Source organism: Cetorhinus maximus, chromosome 5 (genome assembly GCF_964194155.1).
Source record: "Cetorhinus maximus chromosome 5, sCetMax3.hap1.1, whole genome shotgun sequence".
NCBI lineage: Eukaryota > Metazoa > Chordata > Chondrichthyes > Lamniformes > Cetorhinidae > Cetorhinus > Cetorhinus maximus.
Genome location: NC_135883.1, coordinates 123,350,946 through 123,369,826, shown reverse-complemented (window position 1 = coordinate 123,369,826; position 18,881 = coordinate 123,350,946). Strand labels below are relative to the sequence as shown.

At 41.1% G+C, this 18,881-nt stretch overlaps 1 protein-coding gene across 2 annotated transcripts; it reads left to right on the top strand.

Moving 5' to 3' along the window:
- Positions 1-1,494: 1,494 nt before the first annotated feature.
- On the top strand, positions 1,495-14,597 carry slc35a1 (solute carrier family 35 member A1). 2 transcript variants are annotated; one of them, XM_078542440.1, is made up of 8 exons: positions 1,495-1,765; positions 3,125-3,302; positions 4,924-5,083; positions 6,653-6,805; positions 7,988-8,054; positions 10,100-10,276; positions 11,718-11,852; positions 13,401-14,597. In XM_078542440.1, exons 1-8 carry the CDS (start codon positions 1,756-1,758, stop codon positions 13,529-13,531), a joined length of 1,011 nt encoding a protein of 336 aa, XP_078398566.1. In that variant the 5' UTR covers positions 1,495-1,755; the 3' UTR covers positions 13,532-14,597. The 2 variants fall into 2 exon arrangements, with proteins under 2 accessions (XP_078398566.1, XP_078398568.1); XM_078542442.1 differs by lacking the exon at positions 1,495-1,765 and adding an exon at positions 2,446-2,626.
- The last annotated feature ends 4,284 nt before the right edge of the window (positions 14,598-18,881 follow it).

Below are 18,881 nucleotides of genomic sequence, written 5' to 3'. Positions count from 1 at the left end.
AAATAGACAGGCATAGCTGGGGCCCATGCGGGTACCCATAGCCACACCTTTTATTTGGAGGAAGTGAGAGGAGTTAAAGGAGAAATTGTTCAGTGTGAGAACAAGTTCAGCCAGACGGAGGAAAGTAGTGGTGGTGGGGATTGTTCAGGCCTCTGTTCAAGGAAGAAGCTAAGGGCCCTCAGACCATCCTGGTGGGGGATGGAGGTGTAGAGGGATTGGACATCCATGGTGAAGAGGAAGCGGTTGGGGCCAGGGAACTGGAAATTGTTGATGTGACGTAAGGTGTCAGAGGAATCACGGATGTAGGTGGGAAGGGACTGGACAAGGGGAGAGAGAAGGGAGTCAAGCTAACGAGAAATGAGTTCCGTGGGGCAGGAACAGGCTGACACGATCGGTCTGCCAGGACAGTTCTGTTTGTGGATTTTGGGTAGGAGGTAGAAGCGGGCCGTCCGAGGTTGGGCGACTATCAAGTTGGAAGCTGTGGGAGGAAGATCTCCAGAGGAGATGAGGAGACCTCCCTGTCGCTTGCCATTTTAACACTCCACCCTGTTCTCTCGCCCACATGTCTGTCCTTGGCTTGCTGCATTGTTCCAGTGAAGCCCAGCGCAAACTGGAGGAACAGCACCTCATCTTCCGACTAGGCACTTTACAGCCTTCCGGGCTGAATATTGAATTCAACAACTTTAGATCTTAAACTCCCCCTCCCCCCATCCCCACCCCGTTTCTCCCCCCTCCCTTTTTTTCAATAATTTATATAGATTCTTCTTTTCCCACCTATTTCCATTATTTTTAAATCTAAAACTAAAACTTTGTTAGTCTTTCCACTCCACCCCCACTAGAGCTGTACCTTGAGTGTCCTGTCTTCCATTCTTAATTAGCACTTTTCTTAGACAATATCACCACCTTCAACACGTCTTTGATCCTTTTGTCTGTGACATCTTTTGATTATCTGCTCCTATCACTGCTTATCTCCACAATCACCACACCCTCAACTTCTCTCTCCCCCCCGACCCCCCACCTTAAACCAGCTTATATTTCACCTTTCTCCTAACTATGCTTCAGTTCTGCCGAAGGGTCATGAAGACTCGAAACGTTAACTGATTTCTTCTCCACCGATGCTGCCAGACCTGCTGAGTTTTTCCAGGTAATTCTGTTTTTGTTTTGTACCTTGCTTGTCCTGTTTTCTACCCTTAATTAGCACATTCCTTAGATAATATCACCACCTTCAACACCTCTTTGACTTTTTGTCTGTGACATCTTTTGGTTATCTCCACCTATCACTGGCCCTCTATCCAGCTCTTCTTGTCCCACCCTCAAACCAGCTTATATTTCACCCCTTTTCTATTTTTCCTTAGTTCTGTTGAAGAGTCATGCGGACTCGAAACGTTAACTGTGCTCCTCTCCGCAGATGCTGCCAGACCTGCTGAGTTTTTCCAGGTGTTTTTGTTTTTGTTTTGTGCCGTATCCCCCAAACTGGCCACTAATAACAACTATGTTAGCTGATCTTTCGGAGTTGCCTCCCGGTCCCGCCTCCACCCTGTGACCAGCGGGTTGGGGGCGGAGTTTTGGTCTGCGTTCTTTTTTGGAATGTGACCCGGAGCGTGTGGGTTCTTTTCAATTGTCTTTCGGTGTGGGCCTCGTTTGATCGCAGCGCAGCAGCGGGGCTTTTGGTGAGCAGCGAGGAGCGGAGGCGAGGGTCCGCAAACCTGGCGGTGAATCTGCTGAACACACACACACAGGATTCTTGTTAGAAAGATGGCTACCGGTAAGCGAACATGTCAGCCTTCGTGCACTTTTGCTTTTAGGTGTAATGACATTCGTGTTAATTGAGGTATTTTGATGTGATACCTTCAAACCACATCCTAAAACAAAACCAGTGTGATCTTGTTGATGCCAGTTTACGGTTATTCTTGTGCCCTGTAGCAGTGTTACATGTAGATATGTTTATTTTTGTACAGATTATTACCGAAAGACTGATGATTGAGGCACCGTATGCCTCAACGCCGATGTATGATGCCACTTATTGTCGGAAAGCTGGCTCAAATTTCCCCACCCGCTTTCCCAAATTGACATTCAGGCTGCTTTGGGGAAGGGGCTGAACACGGATGAGGAGAAATATCCTCTTTTGGGAGAGCTAAATAGGCATGATTAGGGTATTCCTATGCATTGACCAATGGCTAAGTGGCAGAGGTTTAAATATTGCCAAAGGAACTAAGATTTTAAAGATTTATTCTTGGGATATTGGCAAGGTTTGTACTTGTTGTTCGTCCAGCTGCACGTTGGTGTGGGACAACAAGAAATATTTATATAGCAGTCCCTTAATGGGAGTGAAGTCACATATAGACCAGACTGGGTAAGAATGGCAGATTTCCTTAGTTGAGTTTTTAAAACCATCCAGCAGTTTCGTGCTCACTTTTAATAATGCTTTAATAATTTCTTTATTTCCATGTTTTGTTTTTCGAAATCACATTCTCAAACTGCTGTGGTGGGATTTGAACCTGCATTTCTGGGTTACTATGTCCAGTAACAACGATGATGCTACCCTTCCTTAATGCTCAATATGTTTCAGTCTCTATGGAGCAGCCACAACAGCCAGATCTTTCATTTATCTGGTGCCTTTAACAAGGTGAAACATCTCAAGGCACTTGGAATAAAGCAACTGAAATGGAAACTATGTAGCCAAAAGTGCAAGTTGGTGAAAACTGTTGAGTGTTTAGGCCAGACCACACCTTAAGTGCTAAGGTGACTTTTAGTTATTGAAACATTCATGCCTTGTAGGCAATGTGGAGAAGAACTGATTTCGTACATCAGAGCAGTGAATTTTGAGAAAGGAATACGGGCAGAAAAAAACTAGGGCGATTCAGCCTTAGAAGTGTGTGTTCCAGATGGGATCTCCTAAAGAGATACAAATGAAAAAAAGTGAACTTGGGAAAAGAATGATTACTGTGTGGAATGGGTAGGGCAGAAGAGGAAGTAAAACCAGTTATTTGAAAACATGGGGATGCTGTAGGTGTTACAATGAATGAGCTGGTTTTGGTTGAATGGTTTCCTGAGTCATATCTACTTTTGTAGTTCTGCAGGTTTTTTCTGTTCCTTTTGAGACATGTTTTCCTTTATCTTTCAGAGAATGTCAGCCTACTATTTAAACTATACTGCTTGACAGTAATGACGCTTGTGGCTGCCACTTATACTGTGGCATTGAGGTACACGAGGACAGTCTTAACGGAGATGTATTTTGCAACCACTGCTGTTTGCATCACTGAAGTCATCAAACTAATTCTGAGTTTAGGTATGTTAACAAGGTATGTGTGAAATCTAACATATTAGCTCAGATTTGAAAAGCATGTGTTGTATTTTAATACTGATTTTGTGAGTAGGCAAATCAGTATTGCTTTTGCATATCACTTGTGTAGAATATTTTTCAGTCATTACACTAGATTAAGTCTGCTGTGTGTTGTAATTTTTTAAAAATTCTTTTCTCCCATTCCTAAATTTCCTTGAGAAGGTGGTGGTTGTGCAATGATAAGAAACAGACTCCCATTCATGATGTACTCATCACTCTAGAAAGAATCTCAACACTTCATATGCAATAAATTACTTTGACATGCTGTGATGTAAGCAAATATTGCAGGTTATTACTTACAGGAAGATTTTACATACTGAATTGACTTGTTGATCTGTTTTTTGGACATGGTTAAGGGAAGAATGTTGGCCAGGATATTGGGAGAACCTTGCTGTTTGAGTAGTGCCATCGGATCTTTCACATCCTCATGAGCCATTCGAGCTGGCAAGCATATTTAACACTGTACACAATGCAACATTCCTCCTATATTGCACTGGAAGGTCAGCCTAGTTTATACATTGAAGGCCCAGAGTGGGATTTGAACTCTAAAACCTTCAGGACTTGGCCAGGGTGAAACGAGCTGTGCCGAATGCTGTATTAACATCGTGTGCCATGTGGTCGCTACTTTTCTCTGCAGAACATGGTCTGTGGTGGGCTAGGTGGCTGGAGGCCTATTGATTTGAAGGCCTTTTATTTTCAGCATACATTTTGCTGCAGTCCATATCTCAACATTGCATTTGCGAATCTGTAATTCAAGGCCACAAGAACTGATTTAAAGAATCAAAGTAATGTGGGGATTAATTGTTGATCAGGTGAAATTCTAGCTACTAATTCTTAGAAGTTCTTGAGGTTTTTGGCTGATTTTAATGCAGTTTCCTGTCATGGGACAAAATGCTGAAAGTATTGGTGATTGCAGCAAGCGGAGCATCAGGCAGGTACAATGCATGTCACTTCCTGGCTTTATTTATAATCTGCTTGGCCAACATATACATGAAACACAGTGGCTAGCACTTTAAGTTTGGGTGGGTAACTCTAGCAGCCTGGGATTTCCATCCTCCCTGAATGTAAGTTGGAATTGACTTCCACTGGAAATTGCACCAGAATGGGGAGAAGGTCTTGAGGGTTTTATGTGCAGTAGGAAGAAGAGGCTGTTGCTGGGCTGCTTGAAGGAAAATGTCTTTGTTGGCAAATGTCTACTTTCACTGATGGGGCCTGTGGGTGACCACTCTCTGAGCCTTCTCCATTTTGTTGAAACCTTCTCTGCAAACCTTTAAATGATGGGCCCTGGGGCCCCAAAAATGGGCCCACTGTATTTACCATTCAAACTGAACAAATACGGAGTGTTTCTTTCAGTGTCCTGTGACATGCGGGTGTTCACTCATATAAGGGTGTGTGCATTTCATGGCTTTGGGACTGACCTCCGAAAAAGGGAGATGGGGTTTAGCAGAGAACTTTTCAAGTCAATTTTTTGTCCCATTTTCCCCAGATGTGAGGGGTAGGGTCAGAGAAGAGACCAGTATCTTTATCGTTACTTGTGATGATTTAACATACTGCGTTACTTCCATTTTTTTCTTCCTAAGGGACACGGGAAGTTTGAGTAGACTGCTGTCAACATTGCATGAGCATGTAATAAGGAGTCCCAAAGAATTGCTGAAGCTCAGTGTCCCGTCTGTAGTGTACGCTGTTCAGAACAATATGGCTTTTGTGGCACTTAGCAATTTGGATGCAGCAGTGTATCAGGTAAGGAATATCTGGATACTGATCATGAAGTCTTTATCAAACAATTTTTCTTATCCCTGTGGTGTATGTATTACGTTTTTTGAACAATTTCCTATTTAATAAAAGCAAAATACTGCAGACGCTGGAGATCTGAAGTTAAAAACAAAGTGCTGGAAAAACTCAGCCGGTTGGGCAGCAACTGCAGCGAGAAACCGAGTTAACATTTCAAGTCCAATATGACTCTTCAGAACTGAAGAGTCAGAAGAAGAGTCATACGGACCCGAAACGTTAACTCTGTTTCTCTCTCCACAAATGCTGTTAGACTGGCTGAGTTTTTCCAGTACTTTTTAGTTTTCGATGAAGTAAAAACAAATGGTTACAGGGAAGGGACAGAAAAATTGGGCTGAGTGGATAGCTCTTACAGAGTGATCACATAGGTGCATTGGACCCTATGGCCTCATTTTGTGTCAGAAGCGTCCATGATCATTGTCACTGGTTGAGTAGGTCGTCTGAATTTGAATCTTGAGGTGGCTATTCAGAGATGCATAATAGCCTGAGAAATGGCTTGATCTCTCCGTCTTTTTTTCCACCCTGCAGAGAAGTCTCTGTGCACAGTCCCGTGCAAGGGAACAGCAGAGACCTGAGACTTGGTTGAACTAAAGGGACAGTGCGCCGACAGCACCAGAACCTCTGATAAAGGGGATTTTAATGGAACAGCTGCAAGCCGACCTCAGCAAGGGTGTTGCAGTTGGCCTCGGCTCCCGGGAAAAATCAGTTTGGGCAGTTGCACCTGTTTTCTGTCTGGCAACCCTGCTTGAAATATAATGTGCGGGGATGTGAGATAAGGACCATACCTTGGCTTGGCTATGACGCTGCCTGCCCAGAGGGTTGACTGGTGCCTCTGTAATCATGCACGAGTAAGGTGCCAAGTCCTTGGACAATATAGTGAAGTCGTCTTGTTGAAGTATTTTTCCTGGTGAATAGTAAGTACCACACTGGAAGAGGTAGGGGGGAGCGGTTGGTGTTGGGGCCAAAGTTTTGGGCACTGCTTGTGGAATGACAGCATTTGATTTCTGGCAAGGAGGGCAGGACGATGGCGGTGGTACACTTTGACATCATGAGGTCAAAGTGCAGGAGAAGATCTAAGCCCGTGGAAAGATAAGGGCCACTTGGGCAAAAACATGCTTTACTAGTCCTCATCTTCCCCACCAGTTTAGGAATGGATTCAGGTGCTCTCTATCAAATAGTGGAGAGGCCCCTAATTTCATTATTTTTATGGTCTTAATGGGCCTTGTGCATAGTTTATAGGCAGGCTTCTAATTCCACTTTGTGCCCGCCAGCCGCCTACATCAAAGATGCATTGAACCCATCAGGTACATCTTGGATCAGAGCCCTTCACGACTAATAATACGGAGCTTCTATTGCCACTTATAAGAATCCTTGTTAAAGCAACAATTAACGTCTCTTTAAAAAAAAGTTAGCAAAGTCAATCACCAAAATAACCGAGCACACCATAGGCTTTCCAGCTGGACTAATTAGAAAGAAAAGTGTACAGCTTCTGTTTTAATTATATTTGTATTTTCTTTTAAGGTGACGTACCAACTAAAGATCCCCAGCACAGCACTGTGCACAGTCCTTATGCTAAACCGTTCACTCAGCAAGCTGCAGTGGGCCTCGGTGTTTATGCTGTGTGCCGGGGTAATGTTAGTTCAATGGAAGCCTGTAGAAACTACGAAGGTGCAAGTAAGTAATTAATTAAGTTTTGGAGATGGCTTGTGTGGAGCATAAATGTCGAAATGGACTGGTTGGGCAGAATGGCCTGCTTCTTGCTCTTTTCTGTTATTTAACCTCTTGGCAGAATAAAAGTTTTCAGCTCCATTAGAAGAAATGTGACATTTTCACACAAGGCACTTGTTTCGCAAATATAAGAACTCCACTTGTTTATTACAAGCCAGCCAACTGTGCCACAACAGCATTGGTTCACTTTATGTACTTATGATGCTTAAGATCTGCTTTTGTCATCATGAGTGGACTAATATCCAATGACCATTGCTGCAAGTACATGGATATTGGGTGAGGGCAAAACTTGAGTATGGTTGTAATTCACATGATGAATAACCAATTGAGCAAGATACTGAAAAACATGCTAATACTTCTGGGAACCTACTTTAGCACAAGTCGCCGCTCTCAGGAAAGGAATGGTGCTGCATTTTGACACTTTCTAGCACCATTTTTTTCACCGAGACATTTTGGGATGATGTGTTTTAAAGCAGAGTGTATTCGTATAAAAGAAAGAAAAATGCTCCAAAAGGGCTGATAGATAATTAAGATGTTAACTGAACTAATTTTGGTGTTCTTTTGTCTCAGTAATCAATAAACTCCTCGTGCCCACTATATTGGAAGTTGTTGGTGTCAGGTGCTCAGCAATGTATTCCTGAAGACCTTCCCTTCCAACTGGGAAGAGAGAAACATAAAATCCAGACACAGGCAGTCAATCAGGATTTTGAAAGGAAATGCTGCAAGGCAATCTGGTGTCAAAACTGCAGAAATTAGAAATGCTGAAGGGCAGTTAGAAGTAATTATGTTTAAGTCAAGTAAGTTAACTCTCTGATGTGGGCAAGGTAGAGTAAGGATTTATTTTGTATTATTATGCAATGGTTAAGTTGTATTGATTTGAATTGAGTGAGTCCAATTGTAAACTGTTGTTCTGCATGTTCACCTTCATTGATGGAAGACAAGTTATGAACAAATAAGCAAAAGAAAGGGACTAAAGATAATTGTGAAGTTTCTTTTGGATGTTTGTTTTTCGCTGCAAAAGTCAAACTAATTTTGCAAATGTACCCAGCTGATCTGATTCATAAAGCAGCGTATTATTCATGTACAATAAGGAGGTCAATCTTTACAGCATATTTGCTCATGTTGCAGGTTGAACAGAATCCACTTTTGGGATTTGTTGCCATAGGCATTGCAGTATTATGTTCTGGATTTGCAGGTAAGTAGATGTAACCTGATATTTAACAACACCATCTCCTTCCCATTTGAGTAAAATAATCCCATACCAAAAATAGAAGTTCCTCGATTGTGTATTTTGCATTGTTAATTCTTTATTAGAGATCAAATCACTTCCTAATCTTCTAAATTCCCAAGAATACAATATCATTTTAGGTAATTGTTCCTTGTAATTTAACTCTTAGAGTCTAGGTAGCATTCTAGTAAATCTACACTGCACTCTCTGAAACACCAGTAAACCCTTCTTAAGGCGTGGTGCTTAGAACTGAACACAGTATTCCAGATGCAATCGAACTAGGGCTTTATATACTTGTAGCAAGACTTCTAACCCCTTTATTCTAGTCCTATAGATATAAAAGCCAACAATACATTAGTGTTTTCAATTAGTTTCTGTACTTGGCCATGACATTTTAATGATCTATGTACATGAGCTCCTAAGTCTCATCTGACCACCACTTTCTAGCTTTTTGCCATTTAGAAAGTACTTGACTTGCTCCTTTTTTAGGTCCTCACCCTTGCCTATATTGAAACACATTTGCCAGAGTTTTATCTATTTATGTAATTTTGTTTTCATCTACACTGCCTATCTTTGCATCATGGGACAACTTTGGCACGTGGTTCTCTATCCTGTCATCCAAATCGTTATTAAATACAGTGAAAAGTCAAGGCTACACCACAGATTTGTGGGATGTCAGTAGTCACATCTGTCAATTAAAGTACCTGCCCCCAATCCGTACTGTTACTCAACCAATCTCCTAACTAGGCCAGTACTTTGCACTCAATTTCATTAGTTCCTTCTCCAAATGTAAACTGAAGCCTATCTATGAGAATACTGGAAGATTACCTTAGCTAAAATAATGCTAAAATGTTGCATATTGGATAGCTGAATGTGTGCTTGTAGTTATGAAAATATTTTAATGGAATGTGTTATTGCATAGCAATTCAAATGTTCACCAAGGGCTATTTTTTAGTTGACCCCAAACCTGGCCAAGGTAGCCTCAACGCAACTAATTTTGACAGAAATTGATTGTCAACAATGACTTTCACAATATAAACAAGAAGCATAATAAAATAGTGGTAAATGTTTCTGGGGAATGTTTTGCAAACACGCGAAAGAGTGGAGGGCTCCTTGCATGAAATTTCTCATAAGTACAAACAAAAGAGCAAGAGCGGCTATGTACAAAAGCAAAATACTACAAATGCTGGAAATGCTCAGTAGGTCAAGCAGCATCTCTGTTCCAAAACAAAAACAGAAATACCTGGAAAAACTCAGCAGGTCCGGCAGCATCGGCGGAGAAGAGCATAGCCGACGTTTCGAGTCCTCATGACCCTTCAACAGAACTGTTCAACAGGGTCATGAGGACTCAAAACGTCGGCTGTGCTCTTCTCCGCCGATGCTGCCAGACCTGCTGAGTTTTTCCAGGTATTTCTGTTTTTGTTTTGGATTTCCAGCATCCGCAGTTTTTTTGTTTTTAGCATCTCTGTTTCTCTCTCCAAAGATAGAGATTCAGGTTGATGACCTTCCATCAGAGAGCTGTGTAGATTGAATATTAATAACTAGTTGAGACTAAATGGATCAATCTTCATCTGGAGACTTTGTGCATTTAGGCAGTGCAAAGCACAGCCTGAAACAGCACAGTAGTCTTTTAAAAGACGTTATAACAATGGAAATTGAAAATGGCTCTGGCACAGGACCTGAAAATGTTTCAAAAGAGTTAGTGATTTGTCATTATGAGGAACTGCTAAAAGTTCTGAACGACAATCAATTGGTTGGACAACAGGGCATAAAATGCACAGAGAGCAGATTACAGCTCTAAGCCCTTCCAGGATGTGGCAGAACTGCTGATCTTAGGCTGGAGCTCAAGATGAATTCCATGTCACTCTATAATATAAGTGTAATCCTGAGTTAAGAGTGGTTAGAATTTTAGCTGCTGACTGATCTGGTATATTATTATCTCAGTGAGAGTCTAACATTGACTGAACAATATGGAAAGAAAGTACAATCTGTTTCATTTTTCTCAATTGTAGGCGTTTACTTTGAGAAGGTTTTGAAAAGTTCTGACACCTCTCTGTGGGTGCGGAACATACAGATGTATATCTCTGGCATTGTGGTAACTGCAATTGGAGTTTATGTGAGTGACGGTGCCCAAGTGATGGAGAAGGGCTTTTTCTTTGGATACACCCACTGGGTCTGGTTTGTTGTATGTGAGTACCATCATATTCATAATAAAGTGGGCATATAAGTCTAATTGTTTTAATACAAATGATAAAATCAGGAACCTGAGAACTGTAGACATTAAACGGTCTCTGTGTGCTGAATAAATGGAAAACCATTGCATTCATAGAATAAGTTTCAGTGATTTAAATGGCCTAAGATGTTTTTTGCTTTCAGGATTTTGTATCCTTTTGGAAAGGCGACTTTTGCCTGTCACTCTTCCCTGCCTTTTTTTACGAGTTTGGCCTTGCTGGCAATCTTGTAGCGCGTGTAGCTATAGGAATCCTAAGGTGTATATTGACCAGTGAAGGTAGGCTTGGGATAGACAGTAATGGAGAACCCGTTAGCAGATTTCTCAACTAGCTTGTTGCGGAAAAGGAGTTTGTTAGACTGTTCCATTGCAAAGGTGAATTTGCAGGATGTGTCGGGATTCTACAGCTGCAGATTCAAATATAACAAACATCTGCATATTTCCAATATGTAGATGATACAGGTGTTCTGTTCACTCCAATCTCTAGGCCAGTTTTCTGGGTTAATGTGATTTCAATAATTTGGATGGTGACTCCTGGTGGGATTCCTGCCACATTGGGAAACTTGCCTGGGCGGAAATTGGAAGATTGCTGTAAGACTGCTGGAGACTTAACACAATGCAGTATGTTAAATACTTGACATATGCAGTCAATTGCTCTGTGGTCTTTCACATTAGAGCTCTCTCCACTGCTGCTTTCACAACCCGTGATGCCAGAAATGAATGTGATCCTAGGGCCTGGCATTGCTAGCCTTTATAGAAGCATGTCTTCATGGATCTGTGGCATTGCAGGTTGTTTGCTTATGCTGTGAACTGTCCTCCATGAATTGGTTTGAGGGGGGGGAAGATGTCTGCAGCTACCTGCACTCCAGTAAGAAAGATATGCACCTGAACTTTAACTCAGCAGCCCAGTTGATTTGTGCCTCTGCCACTGAGTTCAGTTTTTGCTCTCTCCATCATTGCATGCCACCTATATAGAATACATCACAGCAACTTGCAAGCTTTATTCAGCAGCATCATTTAGTCCCGTGTCCTGCACCACCAGTTAGGACTAGAGCATCAAGATTGTGGGGCCAGTCCTCACTTTGATTCCCCTTCAAGCCACGTGACTTGCACATGTATTGCTGTTGCATCATTGTGTTTGGATAAACATTGTAGCACTTGTGGCCACACCATTAGCACAAGGACTACAGGTTCAAGGTGAAGGCCTCTTAACTTGAATCACAGGGCAGCTCGAAATGGGTGAATAAGAAAATGAGGCCTTGGTAGTGTCGCATACATTGAGTTCAGATTCGTTAAAAATTGTTTGAATTTATGCTGTAACCGTTTGGTAACTCTTCCTGTTAACTACCTATAGCAATGGATCACTTTGATCACTTGCAGCCTTTCTTTCATCTCCACAGTATTAGCGAGTCTTGGAGGCCTGTACACTTCAGTTGTTGTGAAATACACAGATAACATCATGAAGGGATTTTCGGCTGCAGCGGCAATTGTCATTTCCACAGTCGCGTCTGTGTTGCTGTTTGGCTTGCAAATAAGTAAGTATAAAAATTCATTACATTAGCTCTTACTGTTGGAATGACACCATGCCTTGTCAGTGCAATGATACAGTTTGTATCTCGAGTGAGTTTACACAAGCACGTCTTCCATGCACTTTGGGGGCTTTAATAAGACACACCTCTTTGGAAATCCAGTTTAGCATGCATTTTTGACCCTAGTTGCTGATGTATCTCCAGGCAACTTGGAAACTTAGTAGTAAAACAGACACCAGGGCCAGAATATAACACTCGTCGGGTGCACCCAACCGAACCAAGTGTAAAATGACACGTGATGACGTCAGGCAAGGGTCCCGACGTCATCGCGTAGTCGTGCAATATTTCGGTCAGCAGCGCGCCTGCTGACAATTAAAAGGCCTATTAAGGCCATTAAAGTTATAATTGAAAGAAATTATTTGCTGCCCGCCCGAACTTTTGGTTGGTGGGCAGGTGAAAAGACCAAGCGGCCTTTGCATTTTTTAGGAAACCTCATCAATGGGCGGGATGAGGTTTCCAACAGCAAGTAAAAATAAAATAATTTTAACATTTCATTAATAACATGTCCCTGCTCGCGTGACAGAGTCACATGAGGGGACGTGTTTTATAACCATTTTAAAATCTTTATTTTTAATTTTTAAACTCTTCGTCTCCCTAAGTCAGCTCTGTGCCTCAGGGAGCTTTTTCATGCGCGAACTTGCACGCTTGCTCACCCCGTCCCCACCCCCAACACAGGCAGTGCTGCCGTGCGCGTTTCACGCTGGGTGGGCCTTAATTGGCCCGTCAGCGTGAAATCACGGTCGGGCCCCGTTCACGGGCGGCAGTCGGCTTCCTGCTCGCCCGACGAGGGAAAAATCCACCCCCAGCAGATTAAATTAAATATAATTTATGTGGAGCTCCTTGCACCCACTTCCACTGAGGATGCAGTGCACTGGCTGACTGCCAGGTTTCAGGATGGCTCGGGGACTGAGAGAGAGAGACCGCACAGGTTCTCGATGTGGCATTGGAATCCCTGGTGGAGGGGTTCAGGAGGAGGAGCGATGTCCTGTACCTGCATTGGGGAAGGAGTCCACCTTACTCTCCTGTCTCTCTATCCTGCAGCAGCCAGAACTGCTCTGCCTGGACTCGTGTCCTCTCCATCCAGACCAAGGGGGTCCTCTAACAAGATGCCCATGACAAGTATTTCCCTTTCTCTTGGTGACTACTATATAGTAGAGTAGCACAAGACACACTCTCTCTTTTAGGTGTAGTCCTCAGAGAATTTCAGGAATGAATATTGCTCGAGTGTTGGTGCAGTCATGATAAAGTGTTTCAAAAAGTATTTGAAAATATTCAAATCGTCAGTAACAAGTGAACTGTAAAGGGTAATATACCTTTAGTGCTCAAGTCCTCAGCAAATTGGAGGAAACTAAAAACTGAGGACAAGGTATTCAAATTAGAGGGTGTGGCTAAAGAATAGTACAGCGTACAACATGGGAATTGTAAAATGTATTAACAAATATTAGACAATTTCTAATATAAGCGGTGTACTTTATTTTCTCTGTTTAATTTCAGCTCTAAGCTTTATATCTGGATCCATTCTGGTCTGTATTTCGATATACTATTATGGTTTACCAAAGCAAAACACAGCCACATTTGAACAGGTTGTAACAGAGAAGTCCAAACAGCCACTGGAAGATGTGTGACCTTGAACACTTCATTCAGGAAAGGTCAAAAGAGCAGAGTAAAAGACCCCCTTATCTGCATCTTCCCTCGACCCAGCTTTTGGCGGGACGTGACTTTTTAAAAAAAATCTCTGTAGGTTATTGACTCATTGATGCATTTTTATTGCACTTAGTGCTCAGCAGGGTGGATGTTTTTGTGCAATGTGGCAACCAAGGAACACACCCAAGTTATTTACCAGACTGATAAAGAAGGATTTTTTTTCATAAGAGACCTGTTTAAGGTGCTGTCAATACAATGCCCCAGCTTAGTCACATTTGGTAATCAAACAATTCCAAAATTCTCTGTTAGACTTTACTATATATTTTTTTCAGACATCATTTCTGGCAGAATGCAAAGTTTAAAAGTCACATGCTTTTCAGCCACCTCATTTACTATATTTTTAGTTGCTGAATAGCTCAATGTTTTTTCCCCAATTGATATCTGGAACAGTGGTACTCTTGCAAGTTTTGTGCTACTCTGTAATTTTCTCCTCTTCCTACTAGATTAATTTTGCGCTGTTGCCTTTGCAACAATATGATTTGGCTTGAACACGTGCAAGCCTTTTTTTAACATCTGCCATTTATATTGTCACTTGCACTTTACAAAAACTAAGATTGATTATTTAAATTGCATTCTTATCATTCACAAAGAATAAATCAACATTGACACCACACACCAACTGGTCTAGCAGCAGAATTACTTCTTCTGATCCTTTAAACTCTCTATAAATCATCTGTGTGCAGTTGCATGACTCGCTGCGGAATAGCCTGAAAAATCACAATTGGTGTTACAAATCAGATTTTGGTATTGGGAGATATTCTCTGCAATCTGGAACTCCTTTCATGGCAGTGACAAAAACAAAGCAATTGAGATGGTGCTCCATTCATCCTGTCAAACCTGAACCTGTTCTTAATCTGCACTTGGTTCCTCGCATTTATCCCTTGAAACACCCATGGGAAATAGCTGCAAGGCCTCTCCTAGTTGTTTAAAAAGACGTAATTGAGCAAACCTCCCCTCACTCACCAAAATAAAAATCTGCGTTTCTCACTCTACTGTTGCTGGTTATTTCCACAGATCCTAACATCCCAGGAACTATTAATCCTCTTTGAAGGTTACTGAGATAGAAGAACAATAGTATACTAACTACATGACTTTGATTTTTTTTGTTGTTACTGGAATTAATCCATAAAATCCTTTAAAATCCAATTTATTAATGACAATGCAGTAATGCTGTTGTGAGAAAGGGCAGGGAAAATACCCCTGGACATGCTCTTTCTAATCTGAGGTTAAGGAATATGAAAAGACACAAGAAATATTCTTCCCCCTCTGCAAAGAAAAAAAATAGTAACTATTGAATTGGTGCTTTGTGAGACTAGGCACTCTCCCATCTTGGAAATGATGTTGGTAAAAGTCTGACGTTTATTCATTCCTCAGAATAGGAGGGTTGTCGTGCCTAAAGAGGAAGGAAACAAACATTTTAACTTTGGTGAACCGTTGAACAAATGACAATAATAATAACAAAAGTCTGGCTTTTTAAAAAAAAAAGGCCTTGTGCAATTGATGTTTTTTGAGAAGTGACATATGAACGTACGAAAATACAAATTTGGAGCAGGGGTAGGCCACTCAGCCCTTTGAGCCTGCTCTGCCATTCAATGAGATCATGGCTGAGCTGATTGAAACCTCAACCCCAGATTCCTGCCTGCCTTGATAACCTTTCACCTCCTTGTTAATCGAGAATCTATCTAGCTCTGCCTTAAAAATATTCAAAAACTCTGCTTCCACTGCCTTTTTAGGAAGAGAGTTCCAAAGACTCATGACCCTCACAGAAAGATTTTCTCCTCATGTCTGTCTTAAATAAGCAACCCCTTATTTTTAAACAGTGATCCCTAGTTCTAGATTCTCTCATAAGAGGAAAAATCTCTACATCCACCCCAACGAGAGTTTTCAGGATCTTAAAGGTTTCAATCAATTATCAATTCATCTCATTCATTTTGTTGTAAATCCTTACAATGAAGGAAAAGGTGCATTCATCAATGTTTCAGACATGAGGAAAATGTAATTTTATTCTTATTAGTTGATGGTACAAGGATGAGGGGACAGACACAGACTTAAGGTTTTGGGAGAGATACAGGGTTGTGAGAGAAAGAATCTTTATGCAGCGAGTGGTAATGACTTGGCACTCACTGCCTACAAAGGTCGATGGAAGAAGAGACTATGATAGGTCTCAAAATGAACTTGGATGGGAGTCGAGGGAAACAAAGTTAGAGGGCTACATGGGTAGTGCGAGGAAATGGAACTGATTGGAACACTCTACAGAGTCAATATGGGCTCGATGAGCCGAATGGCTGCCTTCTGTGCCACATTAACTCTGGGATGGGTAGTATGAGGGTTTGAATACTGGAAACTGTTTTACACTTCTTAATTCAAACCAGACTTTGCTGGCTAAAGTTTGAGCCCCATTCCTGTGGACTTAATGTGCAGGACTCTACAATTTGATTAGGCCAACATAGAGTTAGTAGCCCTGTTTACGATGCACCCTTCTGCTGAATTTGGGACTTTTATTTATAAATGCAAATGTAAATTCCAAGTATAGCTGTCCCTTCTTTAGAGAAGGGTTAGTATAAACAGCATTTGCTTGGAATTGTAAACTGAAAGCTAATTTGTTTATTGCGTACAGCTTGCAAAAAAGTATGATTTCTTCCCTTTTTGATTTATTGTCTCCCATCCTGTCTCTGTGCCATGTCCTCCTTGACTCAGAACTGCATTGAAGCAAGCTATGACAGTGATTGCCACACCCTTTTTTAATGTAAGTCTTTTTTGTACTTCTGGCATGCAAAGTTCTGCACCAGGAGTGCAGATCAGGCAATGGGACTGCACTGAATATCCAATATGCATTTGACAGCACACATTAAAGATTTTTTTTAAAAGTATTTTTTCTTCTTTCCAAAGGCAAAGTGCTTCATCTCCATTTGGAACTTTGTGACAGGGAAATACCCTACCCGTAGTTGAGATTGGAAATTTGACCGGTAATAAATTGCACACTAGTGCTCTGGCCCTCCAACATTGTGAGACAATTACCATTACATAAGTCTTTATTAAAATAGGTTAAATGGTAATTTTTTTAAAAAACAAAAATGTAGGGAATAAACCTAAATTTATAACAGACACTCCACAGATTGAAGTAAAGTTCTAATTTTAATATTAGCAGGTCTTAAGAAAATAAAATGTTTCTTTTAACCCTGTCCTTAGGCAAAATAATGGCATTACCATTGAAACCAACATGGTCATTTCGTTGACTGTTGGTCTTTATCTAGTCTACTCCATTTTTTTTTCTTTCTCTGATCACTTTAGGATTGCTATAACTGGTAGAAAATAGCACATTCATTAAAAGACCAAGGCAAATGTGGGCTGTAGCACCATAGATTAACAGTTCATTATTGGGTGCATCTTTTGATGGGTATTTATGTTTAAGTTTTAAATGGTTTTCCCATATTCAATTTGAACTCTTCTGATATTGAAGAATAAAATTATGTGAGAATCTCAACTTTTAGACTCCCACCCCTTTTTGTCTCTGTATTTCAAGTTTTTTTAAAAACCTGCATATGAACGTATAGGTGCCAATGAAATATAGCTCAATTCCTGTGATTTTCTAATGGTCATTCTGACAAGTGATTTTTTTTTCTACCGCTTACCCCCTTTTTAAAAAGAAAAGTATTTTAAAAATTGTATTGGTTGTCCACTGTCTCTATCCCCAACTTCAATTCTGCTTTGACTTTCTTCTGTTGAACTGTCCTTTGAAACATTATCGAATGAAACAGGACAACATTTATTCATTGAATGTTTCAGTGCCTTCAGCAGCATGAGTTACCTCACAGATACTAATGCTGATGAAACTTCCTTGTGTTACTTTGAAGTTGTGGTGTGGGAACGTGTCCAAATATTTGTAGAAAGTGTGGTCTGTAAATGCTGTGTACTGTATGGAGAATTGAGCCTTTATAGCAATCCACAGCAGAGGTGAATGGGCACTTTTCTATTGTGAAAAATTCTAAACCATTATTCTGAATGTAGTTTGAAATTATCTAGTAGTCTCAGCGAATCATCTGAAATTACAGGTTTCATCCATCTGTGCTGGGAGGTTGCTGTCATCAGTTGGTAATATTTTAGTACCGTAAGTGGAAGAGCTCATTACATGTGTTAATAAAGACAAGTTAACCTGTAAGTTATGTGCACCAAGCTCCAATTGGTATTAGGATCTTTTCTGTGAAAATATTTGTGGTGTAGTGTGGTCAGACAAGCTGTGGGAAAGGTTACACTAATTGTTCTTTTGAATATTAATTTGCTTTGGACTTTCTATGGTGGGAAATAAATGTTTTTTAGCAAAACCGTTCACCTTGTAGCTGTACTGAAGTCATCCAGGAGGGGAAACAACAAACAACCAAATTTACAACATGCAACTTTTACACATTCATTAGACTATATATAACCTATTTCATGGAATGATTTATGATTATTTATTGTCCTTTGGAGAAAATTTTAATTCTGCAGCATGTGTCATTTGATGTACATTTTTTGAATATTATCCTTTTATCATTTTTTCACTCATTCATGGGATCGGAGTGTCAGCAGCAAGGCCAGCATGTGTTGCCCATCCGTAATTGCCCTTGATGCACCTTGAATCACATGCAATCCGTGTGGTATAGCTACTTGTGGGGAAATCTACAGAGGAGCAGTGGGGGGCATTCAAAAAGGAAATGGGGAGGGTACAGGCTCAACATGTTCCCTCTAGGGTGATAGGAAGGAGTAACGAACCCAGAGAACCATGGATGACCAGAGATATTCATGATACAATGAGAAGGAAAAGAGAGGCTTTTAGCAGGTACAAGGGGAGCAAATCAGCAGAGGCATTAGTGGAGTACAGAAAGTGCAGGGTGGAGCTTAAGGAAGCAAAGAGAGGATATGAGAAAGTTCTGGCTGGTAAATGTAGGGAAAATCCCAAGATATTCTATAAGTATATCAATGGGAAGAGGATAACCAGGGAAAGAGTAGGGCCCATTAGGAACTTGGAGTGGGAGGGGGAAGATCCAGTTGTCGTCCATGTAGGTACCAACGATATAGGTAGAACTAGAAAAGAGGTTCTGCTGAGGGACTACGAGCAGCTCAGGGCTAAATTAAAAAGCAGAACCACAAAAGTAATCTCTGGATTAATCCTGAGCCACATGCAAATTGGCGTAGGGTAAATAAGATTAGAGAGGCAAATGCATGGCTCAGAAATTGATGTAGGAGAAATGTATTCTGATTCATGGGGCACTGGCACCAGTAGTGGGGAAGGAG